At 40.5% G+C, this 15600-nt stretch overlaps 1 protein-coding gene across 4 annotated transcripts in view; it reads left to right on the top strand.

Moving 5' to 3' along the window:
- LOC132159641 (pyruvate dehydrogenase E1 component subunit beta, mitochondrial-like) overlaps positions 1-15600 on the top strand; it is a 77273-nt gene that overhangs the window by 12719 nt on the left and 48954 nt on the right. Inside the window, exons 3-10 of one of the 4 annotated variants that reach the window (XM_059569213.1) lie at positions 6370-6477; positions 6562-6624; positions 6710-6745; positions 6828-7113; positions 7191-7301; positions 9952-10043; positions 10335-10476; positions 11114-11526. In XM_059569213.1, the coding sequence (XP_059425196.1) occupies positions 6370-6477; positions 6562-6624; positions 6710-6745; positions 6828-7113; positions 7191-7301; positions 9952-10043; positions 10335-10476; positions 11114-11259 (984 nt within the window). In that variant the 3' untranslated portion in view covers positions 11260-11526. Of the gene's footprint in view, positions 1-6365; positions 6478-6561; positions 6625-6709; positions 6746-6827; positions 7114-7190; positions 7302-7631; positions 7874-9951; positions 10044-10334; positions 10477-11113; positions 11527-15600 lie in introns of those variants that run through there. The other 3 variants (XM_059569214.1, XM_059569212.1, XM_059569211.1) reach the window with 3 other exon arrangements.

Here is a 15600-nt window from a genome sequence, read left to right on the forward strand (position 1 = left end):
AATGACGAATGAGGTAGTGAGCAGACCAATGCTGCACAAGCATGTTAGTGGGAGGGGGGAGTGGAAGGATTGGGGATGGGGATCTTCTTGGTCATGGTTCTGTGGTGTCTGGGGCAGAAGAGGGAATGGGGGAAGTTCAAGAGCAAGTTTAGCTTCATGACAGCCTGATGAATAGGGTTGGGTATTGTTTGAATTTTATCGATTCCGATTCTTATCGAGTCATAGTTTCGATTCCAACAAGATAAAAATCCAATATAAAAAAGTCAAACATTTAGATGTCAAACATGTATTCTGTCTTTTTACAAAGCATTCTGTTGCAGCTGAATAACATGAGCAAAAATCAGCAGTCTACAAAACACTACAGGAATTTTGCCTGTGCTTTAAAAAAAAATACCATACCAAAAACAACTAGATTAATATAAATTTCAAATATTAAAGTGTTAAAGACAAGTAAACAACCGGTAATAGCATAGGAACAAACAAATCAATTAGCAATATCATAAATAAATACAACTAAACAAAATTTCAGGTACAGAAACTGTAATTAAAAGTTTAAAAACACTGCATAGTTTTCTTTTTATGAATAAAATAAAGATTAATCAATAAAGGTTATTAAATATATTCAATCAAGATCATTGAATGATTTTCATTTGTTCTTTGATTAACATTAATGACAGGCTGTTGTCTCTTTAAGCAAAAATACTGTACATGTGTGTTTTCTTTCTCATCTGTCAACGGCTGTGTTTATGATGATATACTGCTGTAGTTTTCTGTATATTGTTCGACAAATATGAAAGAAGTCAGTTTCGGCTCCGAATATCCTTTTCTACAGTAGAAATACACGGAATGGTCCGAGATCGGACACAAACCGTGAACCCATGAAGTGTGATGGCGACCGCTGCTCTCTGTGCACGCGCTTGAGCTTCAGGTGTGCTGCACACAAACCGGGCGCAAATTCTTTCGGTTCCTGCACTTAATCGTGTTTAATCAAACTGAAATGCAAATGCAGGAATCGTTAAGCAGAATCGAAATGCACGCGTCTCATCGAATACCCGGTTCTTGGAAATTTGCAACCGGTTCTAAAATGGAACCGGTTTTCGATACCCAACCCTACTGATGAATGAAGCTGTCCTTCAGTCTGCTGGTCCTGGCCTGGAGACTCCGCAGTCTCCTCTCTGATGGCAGCAGACTGAAGAAGCTGTGTGATGGGTGTGTGGGATCACCTGTGATGCAGAGGGCTTTGCGTGTGAGAGGGTTTCCATAAATGTCCTGGAGGGAGAGGAGAGAGGCACCAACGATCTTTTCTGCTGCTCTCACTATGCGTTGAAGGGTCTTTCGGCAGGACGAATTGCAGACGCCATACCACAAAGTGATGCAGCTCGTAAGAATGCTCTCGATGGTGCCTCTGTAGAAGGTGTACATGATGGGGGCAGGGGCTCTGGCTCTTCTCAGTTTGTGGAGGAAGTAGAGACGCTGCTGTTATATCTTGGCCAGTGCTGCAGTGTTGTCGGTCCAGGAGAGGTCCTCTGTGATGTGCACACCCAGGAACTTGGTGCTGCTTATTCTCTCCACAGTCACACCATTGATGGTTAGAGGTGCATGCTGAGTGTGTGCTCTCCTGAAGTCAACAACAATCTCCTTTGTCTTCTCCATGTTCAGAGAGTGGTTGTTGTCATTGCACCTCCCGGCCAGGCGGCTCACCTCGCTACCTGAGGTCTTCCAGTCAGAAAGTCCAATAGACAGTTGCACAGCGAAGTGTTGAGCCCCAGCTGGACCAGTTTGTGAATGAGCTGTTGAGGGATGATAGTGTTGAATGCTGAACTGAAGACTATGAACAGCATTCTGATGTATGAGTCCTTTTTGTCTAGATGTGTGTTCTGAGTGGACGGCAGTTGTGATGGCATCATCGGTCGAGCAGTTGGCGCGATATGAAAACTGAAATGCGTCCAGGGAGGGCGGGAGGTCAGACTTGATGTGGTGCATGACTAGCCGTTCAAAGCACTTCATGAGGATGGGAGTAAGTGCAACAGGACGGTAGTCATTGAAGCAGGATGGAGACGGCTTCTTCGGAACTGGAATGATGGTGGTAGCTTTGAAAGATAAGATTTGAAAGAAAGACTTAGCCTGACTAAGTGAGATGTTGAAAATGTCTGTGAAGACATCAGTGAGTTATGCTGCACAGTCTCTCAGTACACGCCCAGGAATGTTGTCAGGACCCGAAGCTTTGCGTGCATTGATCCTGCTAAAGGATCTCCTCACTTCACCTGGTCGCCGGGAGGAGGCTGAGTCTTCTGTGCAGTGGAGCTGTTTTGTTTATAAAAGCGAGCCAAGAAGGCGTTCACCTCGTTCAGCAGAGAGATGTTACAGTCACAGGTCTGCGGTGGGGGGTTGTAGTCCGTTATGGTCTGTATCCCCTGCCACAGGCTCAGTGTCTCTGCTGTCGCTGAATTGTTGGGCTATCCTCCTGGAGTACTGTCTCTTAGCCTCTCTGATGCCACAGTATAGGTTGGCCCTGGATGTCCTCAGGCCCAACTCATCTCCAGCTCTGAAGGCAGCGTTCCGTGTCATCAGGGGTCTGTAGACCTCGCCCTGTCATCCACTGCTTCTGGTTGGCCCGGACAGTGATAGTCTTTGTGACTGTTACATAATCAATACACTTGTTTATGTAGGCAGTGACAGTCTCTGAGTACTCTTGGAGGTATGTGGTATTATTGTATGTTGCAGCCTGCTTAAACATATTCCAGTCAATGGTCCTGACAGTCTGAAGAGCCTCTGACGACCGTATCCGTATCCAGCTATGAGGTCACCAAGGTCTAGACCTCAGTAAATTTTTTCATGTTCGAAAATAACATTTGTTCTCTGATTGACTTATTTTCTGCTAAACTGCTCATATGAGTGTCTGCAAGTATAATTCAGAATGTTTAGAGTCCGTGGTATGAAAATGATCGCTGCGAGATGTTTCCGAAGTGAACGAGTCTTGAGAGTTGTGAGCAACAGCGCGAGTCGTCGCTATTATAAGCCATTTTTGACTTGTTTTTCCACTACATTTAATACTTTAGAAAGTTAATAAAGTAGGAAGTTGCGGCAGAGAGCTGCACGGGTCTGATTTTGGAAATCCGCACCCACCCGTACCCGCAGTGCTTAAAACCGCATCAGACCCGTTTTCCGATAGCAGCACTAATTAAAATCCGCACCCAACCCGACCAGCTTAAAATAGAACCGACACCCGACCTGCACCTGCAATCAAATCAGTTAAGCCAATCACATTAGACACACTTTTTTCAAATTTTATTGCCAGGTCATACAGAAGTTATTTATGGAAAACTCTTTTTAAAAGATATTCGTTTTTTATACATTTTATCGTAATTTTGATCAATGTTTTATTTAATAAATAAGAAGCAAATATATAGCAGACAATTTAATAACCTTAGTGTAATTGACAGAATTACTAAAAAATATTTTGCTACCTAAAAGTTAAATATTTTTTGTGTCACGCATGCATGCATGTCTATTTCCCTCATATTAAATATAAAACGCATGTGGACTGATATTTTTCCCATGTCTGAACTCTGAAATATATTGGTATTAAATGCATTTTCTGAGAATTTATATTTTTGCGTTTTTACTGCAAATGTCGAAATACGTGCTCTTTGGTCCATCAGTGCTTGAGTCACTGATCACATTAGAATAAAATATCTCATAATAAAATACAAAATTGACTGATTTATGAACGTATATGCATAGTTCTCATCAGACGGAAATACAGATAAACACTTTCATTTGTTATATTTTTGATCCTGAAAGAAAACAGAACAACAAAAGAGCGAACATACCACCGTCTGAGGTTGTGCTTCAAGTCAAATGCACCCATTTTTAACAGCTGAGCATCGCGAGAGGCGGATCTGCGCCAGAGCGCACATGTGAATGAGCTGCACAAAGTCATTTTCAGATGCAATTAAAAAAAAAAAACAACAACCCTGGATAGCCTAGATTAGGCCCATATTCACAAATGTGTTAGCTATGGAATGAAATATCTGATATTCCGATTGTCAAATACATGCAAGTGGAAGTGAATTGTTGTTTAAACACCTTTATAACGATCGCGTTAGTTGAGCTTTATGCAAAAATATAATTTTATGACACAAATTTTGAAATAGGCTTAAATCAAACACATTTTAATTCAGATTCTGTATATATATATATATATATATATATATATATATATATATAGCTGCTCACTAAGTGCAAATAGCTGAATTTTTTTGTGATATGCTATTTACACTAAGTCCAGATATCAATAGATTCTATTTATACTATGTTAAAATAGCAAGATTTTCTGCTATTTATACTACTTACTGCAAAGAGTGGCAATTATCTGCACCTCAATATTGTAGTAGCCGACATTAAAACAGTATGCAATAATAACTTATTGAGTCTAATTTAATGGATGCCACCTTATTGGGACTATAAAGCCCTCCCTACACCTACCATTAACTTTTTGATTATTTATTTAATTTTCATTGAAAATAAATGTTTTTCTGATGTGATCTTAAAAGCCAGGTTTGAACCCGGGTCGATCCACCCCATAAATATAGTATTAACAAACTTAAAATAAATAGGGTATGATTTAAAAATTAACATCCGTCCAAAAACATTTACATTACATTTACATTTATTCATTTAGCTGACGCTTTTATCCAAAGCGACTTACAATTGCTATATATGTCAGAGGTCGCACGCCTCTGGAGCAACTAGGGGTTAAGTGTCTTGCTCAGGGACACACTGGCGTTTCACAGTGGATTCGAACCCGGGTCTCCCACACCACAGGCATGCGTCTTATCCACTGCGCTAAAAACATCAACATTTCTGTCTCTTTTCAAGTGTTATATAATTAGTTGTATTTATAGGTGTTATTATAGCACAATTCTATAATAAGGGGGTTATTATAGAAACCCCCTGGAACTAACTAATTTTCAAAGCCTGGCTACGGCCATGTTTCCAGCCACACCTGTATCTGTTTTTGAACTGGTTTGGGGACTTTAATGAGTGGTCTGTATGCAGGCATTAGCATGACAGTGATGTGGTCTGAGGCACGAAGGTAGGGGAGGGGAAGGGCTTTGTAGAAAAGCATCAGGGAGAAAAGCATCATTCAATAGCTGCTCAGTGATGTGCTGGAACAGTTCATTTAGTGCATCGTTAAGTTGCTATTGATGTTGTTCAGAGGAATGTAAACAAAAACGAGCAGTATGGCAGTATATTCAGATAGAACGGCTAGCATTTAATAATCATAAACTCCACCAGGGGTGAGCAATGTTTGCAGATCACAGCAGCATCGTGGCACAACGCATCATTGATGTAAACACAAAGCCCGCTGCCTGAGGTTTTTCGTCCCGCAACGAGAGCTCTGTCCGCTCGATAGCATGTAAGCTGATCAAGCTGAAAAGCGTCGTCTGGAATGCTGTTGCTAAGCCATGTTTCCGTTAACACAAAAACACAGCAGTGTCTTACAGTCCTCTGAGTTGAGTGTAGTAATCGGATGTAGTCCATGTTTATTGTCCAAAGAGCATACGTTAACCAGAAAGATGGTGGGGATGGCTGGCTTGTGTGGGTTAGCCGTTAGCCTAGCCAGGATACCTCCACACTTACGGTGATGGTGTAGGCCTCCGGAGCAGACAGAGTTCCCGCAGCTCTTCCGCATGCGCAGAGTTAAACTCATGGGTATGCGCACTTAAAGACCAATTGACGCGATGAAGACGTACAAAAACACTGCGACTCACGAGACAAAAAACACGGGAGTGAGAGAAGCCGTTGCGTGTGGACGCGCCGACATCGTACCATGGACATTGTAGAGTCATGTTTTCGCCACCTCTTTTCGACTCTATTTTAAGGCATATTTCGGACATTTCACAAGTTAAAACCAATTTAATTTTTTTATGGGCAACTGATAAAGAAATAATTGTTTTTTGTTTTTATATATTAAATACTTTTCTTGCCCTTGAATGCCATATTTCTTCTATTTGGTTTTTACCATGGTAAAGCCATGTATAATGATAATATCTTGGTTTTAGGACTTCATAGGATTACAATGGCACTTTACTATATATATTTATATATACATTGGTATATAATGGTTTTATGTGGATTTTGTAATGACACCATACCGTGTTATTTTTTTCCATGTTGGTTTTTTTTACACTGTGTTGCTATGTTTTTTTGGACATGTACTATGGTATTTCCATGCTTTTCCTTATAGTGTATTGGGTATCATGTAAATCTCATTGTATATGAATGCAATAATTACTCAGTAGCATGTTTTATATTAGAGTATCATGTGATATATGTATAATTAATAGGATTTTATTGTTGCAGGTAACAGTCCGAGATGCCATCAAGCAGGCCATGGATGAGGAGCTGGAGAGGGATGAACGGGTTTTCCTCCTCGGAGAGGAAGTAGCACTGTTTGAAGGTGCATATAAGGTTAGATGCAAATATTTTTATTATACTTCATTTATCAGTGATGCCCAAGAATATTTTTCTAAAGTTGCTTGTGTTGGGTTGCAGGTTAGCAGAGGCCTTTGGAAGAAGTACGGTGACAAACGCATCATTGACACACCAATTACAGAGGTGAGAAAGATGATAAACTTCTCCAAAAATCATCTATATTTGTTTTCAATTATGTTCAATAAAATTTCTTGATTTTTCAATTCAGATTGGCTTCACTGGCATCGCTGTTGGTGCTGCCATGGTGAGTTTTCCTGTAACAACATTGATAAAAGAATGTGAAACTCCATCATGTTCTCAAACTATCCCATCACATCCTATTTTAGGCCGGTTTGAGGCCCGTTGTTGAGTACATGTCCTTCAACTTCTCCATGCAATCAGTCGATCATATCATCAATTCTGCCGCCAAGACCTACTACATGTCTGGCGGCCTGCAGCCCGTCTCGATTGTGTTCCGTGGGCCCAACGGAGCTGCGCCCGGTGTGGCGGCTCAGCACTCCCAGTGCTTTGCAGCCTGGTATGGACACGTTCCCGGTCTGAAGGTGGTCAGTCCCTGGAGCGCCGAGGATGCCAAGGGGCTTCTGAAATCAGCTATCCGTGACGACAACCCTGGTGAGTTCCTCCCTGTGTGAAGATGATGATCACAGCAAGTGAAGGCTGCTCTGACTATCATATCATGTCTTTTTCAGTGGTGTTTTTGGAGAATGAGATTATGTACAGTGTGCCATTTGAGATGTCTGAAGAGTCTCAGTCAAAAGACTTCCTCATCCCAATCGGAAAAGCTAAGATTGAAAGAAAAGGTGGGTGATGTTTTGAGTTTAACAAGCTGAGTATATAGTAGTATAATTAATACTATTATATCACATATAAAACTATGCTAATCTTTTACCGGACTTCAATTATTCGGACGTTTTACTGAACGTTGTTGTCGGCGGAGCAGCCGCTCTTATCAAATGCTTCAGGACGCGCAGACGGGGGAAGTGAGTCCGGGGCGCTTGTCAGACTCAGGAAGCGCGGTTGCCTAGCATCCATCTGGCAAATCTCCGCTCTCCACCAACAAAATGGACAAACTCCTTCTTCTCTCTCAGACAAATAAGTGTTTTCTCACACTCTGCTGCTCTGTTTCACAGAAACCTGGCTGATTGACGCCATTCCAGACTGCGCGCTCCATCTGCCAGACTTTCCGCTGTTAGAGCAGATTGCGACGCAGAATCATCAGGGAAATCGCGGTGGCGGGACATGCTTTTACATAAATGAAAGGCGGTGTACAGATGTAACTGTGTTAAAGAAGATGTGCTGTTCAGATCTAGAAGTGCTCTTTGTTAACTCAAAGCTGTTCTATTTGCCACAGGAGTTTCACTCGTTCATTCTGGTGAGTGTTTACATCCCTCCGCAAGCGCACGTAAGCCTGGCTTTACAGAAACTTGCTGATCAGATCACAGAGACAGAACAACAACACCCGGAGTCTGTTTTAATCATTCGTGGGGACTTAAATAAAGCCAATCTCTCCCATGAACTACCAAAATACAGACAGCATGTTACATGTCCCAGCAGAGTCAATAATAAATTGGATCACTATTACACCACAATAAAGAATCCATATCACTCTGTTCCACGAGCAGCTTTGGTGCTCTCTGATCACTGCCTGGTTCATCTTATACTGACTTGCAAGCAGAAACTTAAATCTGCTGAACCTGTAGTAAAGACTGTGAAGAGATAGACCAATGAAACAGTGCAGGATTTACAAGCTTTTTTTGACCTCACTGATTGGAGTGATTTTCAAGCTGCTACCACCGATCTGGACGAACTCATAGAGACTGTGACATGCTATATTAGTTTTTGTGAGGATATATGCATTCCTACCAGGATTTATTTAACATTCAACAATGATAAGCAATGGTTTACAGCAAAACTCAGACATCTTCGGGTAGCTGTGGTCTAATGGTTAGAGACTTTGACTAGTTAACAGAAGGTCGCCAGTTTGAGTCCCGGTGCTGACAGGAGTTGTAGGTGGAGGGAGTGAATGAACAGCGCTCTTTTCCACCCTCATTACCCATGACTGAGGTGCCCTTGAGCAAGACACTGAACCCCCAGTTGCTCCCTGGGTGCTGGATATATAGCTGCCCACTGCTCCGGGTGTGTGTTCACTTCTCACTGCTGTGAGTGCACTTGAATGGGTTAAATGCAGCGCAACAATTCTGAGTATGGGATACCATACTTGGCAAATGTCACAACTTTTTTTCTTTTTCAAAGAGGATGCCTACAGAAATGGGGACAGAGTCTTGTACAATCAGGACAGGAACACACTGAACAAAGAGATTAGAGCAGCTAAAAGGACCTACGCTAAAAGGTTGGAAGACCAGTTTACTTCCAATGACTCAACTTCAGTGTGGAAAGGGCTGAGAGCCATCACAAACTACAAGACATCATCCCCCTGCACTGAGGCAAATCAATGACTTGCTAACGACCTGAATGAGTTTTATTGTAGATTTGAAACCCCCCACACCCATTCTGACCATCTCCCTACACAACCGTTAACACCTCCAATTACCCCCCCCCCCCCCCCCCTGCACTTCAAATCTGCGAGGATGATGTGCGCCAGGTCTTCTGGAAGAACAAAAGAACAAGAGCTCCAGGCTCAGCTGGATTTTGAACGTATTTCTTTCTTCTCATACTCTTTTTCCCTACTATATAGTAGGTAAGTAGGTATATTAGAACGCAAATTAAGTATACGTACATCTGAATCCTACTCTTTTATGAACACAGAAGATTCAAACATACTCATTTGCTGGCCTACTGCTTTTCGCATGCTATATAGTAGGGAAGTATGCCATTTCAGATGCAGCCAGTATTTGATTTTTATTATTAAATGAATCATCAATCTTTATATCCAGGCACACATGTGTACCAGTTTGGCCATTTCATCTGATTTCCCCTGTAAATGCCTGTAGAGGGAACACAAAACACGGCCGAAGGAGTAGTGAAGTACAGCGGCTGTTACAGTGAAACTCTCCAAAATGGCACAAGGGTGATGCAGAGAAGACTAATTGTTCAACAAAGTCGTTAATTTTAGTTTTCTTTTGCACACAAAAAGTATTCTCGTAGCTTCGTAAAATTACGGTAGTTCCTTTGCAGTCTATGGGAGGGCCAGAGAGCTCTTGGAATTCATCAAAATACCTTAATTTGTGTTCTGAAGATAAAGGTTTTATGGGCTTGGAACGACATGAGGGTGAGACAAAATTTTAATTTTTGGGAGAACTATCCCTTTAAACAGACTGAAACATATTTATATATGTATATTTAATTTAAATGTTTACTATTTTAAAAATGTTACTTTTTTGAGTATTATTTTTAATTTCTACCCTGGGAAAAATCTATAACTGCAATTGTTGCCGGACATTAATTGCGACTAAACTGATTTCTGCAAATTAATGTTGTCATTTGATGCAGGAAATCACGTCACGCTGGTGTCTCATTCCCACGTGGTCAGTCGGTGTATGGATGCTGCTGCTGTCTTGGCCAAGGAGGGGATCGAATGTGAGGTATGACGTTATTTTTTCATGTTGAAATTGTTTTAAGTGCCATTTCCAGTTCGGGTAAAATAGACACTTGATACACATTTTAAAGGATTCAAAAGAGCTGCTTTAATTCATTGTAAATGAATGAACCAGTTTTGTGTTTATTTAAACTGCAGTGAAAGAAATTCTCCAAAAATTTGAGACATTTACATTTACTCTCACATTTAACACGATTTATATATACTTATTGAAAGAACTAAGACGATTTTTTAATTAAATCTTTAAATTTTGACCCGTCTGTGTTTTCTTCTGTAGGTGATCAACCTGCGCACAATCCGGCCTATGGACATGGAAGCCATTGAAACAAGCGTAATGAAAACAAAACATCTCATCACTGTGGAGGGCGGCTGGCCTCAGTCTGGAGTCGGGGGAGAGATTCTTGCCCGAATTATGGAGGGTATTTTTTTAAATATATTTTTGAAATGTCTTTTTTTGTTATTTATTTATCAATCAATATTACAAAAATGCTTATTTTAAGTCAATTGCAGTTCAGAATGGAACACTAGCATACTGTACACTAATAGGGAAGTCGTGGCCTAGTGGTTAGAGAGTTTGACTCCTAACCATAGGGTTGTGGGTTTGAGTCCTGGGCCAGCAATACCACTACTGAGGTGTCCTTGAGCAAGGCACTGAACCCCTAACTGCTCCCCAGGCGCTGTGGCATAAATGGCTGCCCACTGCTCCGGGGGTGTGTTCACAGTTTGTGTGTGTGCACTTTGGATGGGTTAAATGCAGAGCACGAATTCTGAGTATGGGTCACCATACTTGGCTGAATGTCATGTCACTTTTTTTAATTTATTTTTTTTAAATCTGAACAGCATGTAGTGTACACTGCTTAGTTTTTTAGTATGAAACATATTTAAACATCAGTATGCTGTATTTTTGTTGCATGACCTCATTGTATTGGAGGATTCATTTTACTTATGTACTTTCATAAAAATTAGGGAGTGTGTCATTCCAAGAATACCCATCGTTGTTTTCTCCTTTGTATATGGATTCATAATTTCTTTTTTTTCCCTTTTTTTTTATTCAAGGTCCCGGTTTCAGTTACCTTAACGCCCCTGCAGTCCGAGTCACGGGTGTAGATATTCCAATGCCATACTCCAAGCATTTGGAGGACAATACCTTACCGCAAATAAAGGACATCGTCTTCACCGTCAAAAAGATTTTGAATGTTTAACATAATAGATTTTCCTACCAGGACGTGTTAAATATGAAATACTACATGTTCTCTCCCATTTCTGCATCAATGTTTTGGGAAAAAGGATGTCCTGTTTCAGCTTGTATGGGTCTTTCTGTTACATGGCTCTTCCTTCATTAAATTTACTCATTTTGACTCCAAAAGGAGGTTTTGTCATGACGGTAACGTTTATGGCGGTAAACAATCAAGCATGAGTATGATGCTTAAATTCTACTGTAGGCTTAAGTGATAAAATGTTATCAAAAAGGGTTGTAAGAATGCTTGTGATTTCTTTCATCTCATTACATTTTGCAGTATTGGAAATTCAATTTGTATTGCACTTTTTCCGATACAAATTATTGCAAAGCAACTTTAAAGAAAATTACGTTTCTACAATATTTAGTAGTAGCTTAAAAGCATGACATGGATAATCACACCAAATGCAACAATGAGCAATTACAGCAATTTTAAGATGATTGTAATTGAAAAGGCTGAAAAATCATAAATACAGCCACTAGTAATATTATAAAAAATGGCCTATCACTTTTGACCAACAGGGGGCGATGTAACCAAATCATTTTGGTGTGTTCTGTGTGAGGTGACAATAACACACAAAAAGTTTGGTGTCAATATGCCAAAGCAATGCAAAGATACAACTTGAAGTGTCATTTTGGCATCATGGCTCAAATTCGTCGCTGTGGTATGCAAATATGGTTTTGTCTATCGACACGAAATCCATAATATTTTGTCAGCACAGTCTAAAGATCATCTGATTAAATTTTGGTGAAAATCGGACAAACAGTTGATGAGGAGTTAGCAAAAGTAGGTTTTCAACATAAATCAAAATTGCGGACAGGAAGTTCAGCTTACTCTGGCATATTAGGTATCTATGTTATCGGCATTAGTCAGGGAATATTTTGAGACCAGTTCCATTGCAATAGGCTAATGCAATAAAAAGTTATTAGTATTTTAATATGTCTAATTATTAACCGTTAATGAATGGTTTATTACTCTTGACCAATAGGTGGCGCTGTTACCAAATTTATGTGACATGGTCAGTGTGAGGTGGCGATGACACATACAAAGTTTGGTGCAAATATGTCAAAGCTTTGCAGAGATACAGCCTCAAATGGATTTTGGCACCCTTCCAGCAAATTCGTTGATGCGCTAAATGAAAACCGTTTCGTATATCGACACGAAATCCATAACTTTTTGCCAGCATGGTCTGAACATGATCCACTTCAAATTTGGTGAAAATCGGAGTAACGGTCTAGGAGGAGTTCGAAAAAGTAAGTTTTCAACTTTATCAAAATGGCGGACAGGAAGTATGGCCAATTTTTGCATAATAGTTATCGATGTTCTCGGCATGACCCACAGGATTTAGGGAGACCATTTTCATTTCAATTGTCTAATTTATTCAAAAGTTATTAGCATTTTTGTGATATTTCATTATAACTTTTGACCACAAGGTCAAAACCACCAAACTTTTTGAGTACCTTCAGGGCATGGAGCCTAAGATTTTTGTAATTATTTTCATAACGATACGATAATGCATTCAAAAAATACAGCATTTTAAAACATAATTCAAAATGGCCGATGCCTAAAATGGCTGACAAGGGAAAATTGGATAACATTCGACTCGACATGGCTCACTGAATCTAAAAAGACCAGTTGTGTGATTTTTGGCCAAACCATTCAGGAGTTATAAACCAAAATATGCATTTTTCATATCTCCTGACCACTAAGTGGCGCTGTGTCGAAACACTGCAGGTAGTCTCAGGCTATGCTTATTATAACACACACCAAGTTTGGCCTCAATATGCCAAATCGTTGCCGAGATATAGCCTCACGTGCATTTTTGCGTGCTTTTCGTCAAATTTGTTCACGTGTCATTCAAGAACGGTTGGACGAATCAACTTGAATTACATAACTTTTTGCCAGTATGGTCTGAAGATGATCTGAGCTAATTTTCGTGAAAATCGGACTAACCGTCTAGGACGAGTTCGAAAAAGTAGTTTTTTTTTTAAATTGAAAATAGCGAAAAAACTAAACCTTGCGATTTTTTAAATTTGGAGTTCATTCGACTTGGCATGAGCCAAGGAATCAGAGGAAAAAAGAATTTTCATTTCCTGGCTTACGGTTCAAAAGTTATTAGCATAAAAATATTAAAAGTTTGGACAAGTGGTGGCGCTAGAGAGTTGGAGTTAGAGACTTCAAATTTGCTATAGTTACAGTTTTTCTCGATTGTTAAGACACATTTCTTGAAAGCTGCTCTTCTTTTCTCTAAACTGTGAACACAAAACCCAATTTTCAAGCTACATTCACAAAACCTCAGACTCTTCTTGTAAACCCAAACTTTCACCTCAAAACAGTTCAATCTGTGCTCAAAACTGAACTATGTTGTCAAATCGTGCCCCGAGTCAATCAAAATGAAAGACACTACTGAACAGTCACTAAACACTACGTAGAAAAATAGAAAACACAATTCTCAGGACATGAAGCTGGAGAAATGAATGTTTATTGTTCACTGTAGGCTAAACGCATGTTGCAAAACAAAAAAAACCTGTGCATTTAGCACTTGTACAAAAAGACAAAACAGAAATCTTATGCGTTTGCCACTTGTGTACAGTAACCCCATGTAAAAATAAAGTACAAAAATATACAAACAAGTGCATTACTCAGCCACAGCATCATGTCTCCTTACTGGGTCAGGCCACAGCACTTCATCCACATCACAGGCCACATTTTGTCTGGCCAGGCAACGGGGGAAAAAACCCCTGGCAAAGGGTACTCTGTATAGCTGTTTCATGCGCAGTCTGCTGCGATTGAGGACACGATCAACAGCAGAGAGGCTGACACTGTTGATACCCTCAAAATTTACATGGTGCTCAATGATCTTCTGCTGAATTTCACTCAGTTTAATGGCATTGTTCTCACGGACCATATCAACAATTAGGGTCTCTTGGTGTCGGGAGAACACACCTGTCCTCCCACCCCCATGTGACAGTCTTTCAATTCTACAAAAAGAGAACATGGAGTTACATAAAATGTACATGGAATACTAGGCATACAAACAGTTAGACCAACCCTCCATTACAATATTACAGTATATTGGTACAGTGATGTACTGAAACATATTTACTTACAGTATACTGTGGTACAATATATAGTATGTCATACAGTAATTGCTGTCAACATTTACATACTGTTCTATAATGTCAAAAAAAGGTAATTACCTGTTCTCTAAATCTTCGGATTATGGTGAACACCGTGAATCTACTGATGTTTGGATGTGCCCTTTGTCCAGCCTCCCATATGCTCATACCATGGGCAAGAACATGGTCAATCACAGTAGCTCTGAATTCATCAGATATTACTGTTCTTTGTCTTCGCTGACCACCTCGACCACCTCGACCTCCTCTCACACGAACTCTTCCTCTCAGATTTCTATCCATTGTAGGGCCTCACAAACCAGTGCTCTCTGAACTGGTTCACTGTATATGTTCCCTCACATCATTAGCCACAAGTGTGATCAATTTTGAGTTGTTGTGTTCAAATGGTGACATCTGTGCTTTATTTGTGTTTGACTTTTGTCACCTGTGCTCACCATTATACAGCACGGGTGCATCACAATGAAAATGTGTTGGCAAGTTGTGTCTAAACAGGTGAAAAGTGCTTATGGTTTTGCCAAAGGAGTGATTGATTCAATCAGTGGGTTCAGGCAACTGAGCATTTGGTTCAGACAATAGGGTTTAGTGTTTTAGCAATTGGGAAAAACTGTAATGTTTGGACTGTCCCCCTGTCCCTTGGAACTTTCCCGCAATCGGTTTTATGGGCTGCCATAGACTTGCGGCGGAAGAGGAAGAATAAAAAGAATCCTAACGGATACATTGTGGGAAGTCGTGGCCTAATGGTTAGAGAGTCGGACTCCCAATCGAAGGGTTGTGAGTTTGAGTCTCAGGCTGGCAGGAATTGTGGGTGGGGGGAGTGCATGTACAGTTCTCTCTCCACCTTCAATACCATGACTTAGGTGCCCTTGAGCAAGGCATTGAACCCCCAACTGCTCCCCGGGCGCCGCAGCATAAATGGCTGCCCACTGCTCCGGGTGTGTGTTCACAGTGTGTGTGTGTTCACTGCTCTGTGTGTGTGCACTTCGGATGGGTTAAATGCAGAGCACAAATTCTGAGTATGGGTCACCATGCTTGGCTGAATGTCACGTCACTTTTCACTTTCAATAGGTGCCCACGCACCTTCGGTGCTTGGCCCCTAAAAACATTCTAATAAAAAAATATTTTGGACAGAACAGCTGAGGCCAGTAAATCCAAAGGTGGAGGAGTGTGT

The sequence above is a fragment of the Carassius carassius genome, chromosome 16, assembly GCF_963082965.1.
Source record: "Carassius carassius chromosome 16, fCarCar2.1, whole genome shotgun sequence".
In the NCBI taxonomy this organism is placed as follows: Eukaryota; Metazoa; Chordata; class Actinopteri; order Cypriniformes; family Cyprinidae; genus Carassius; species Carassius carassius.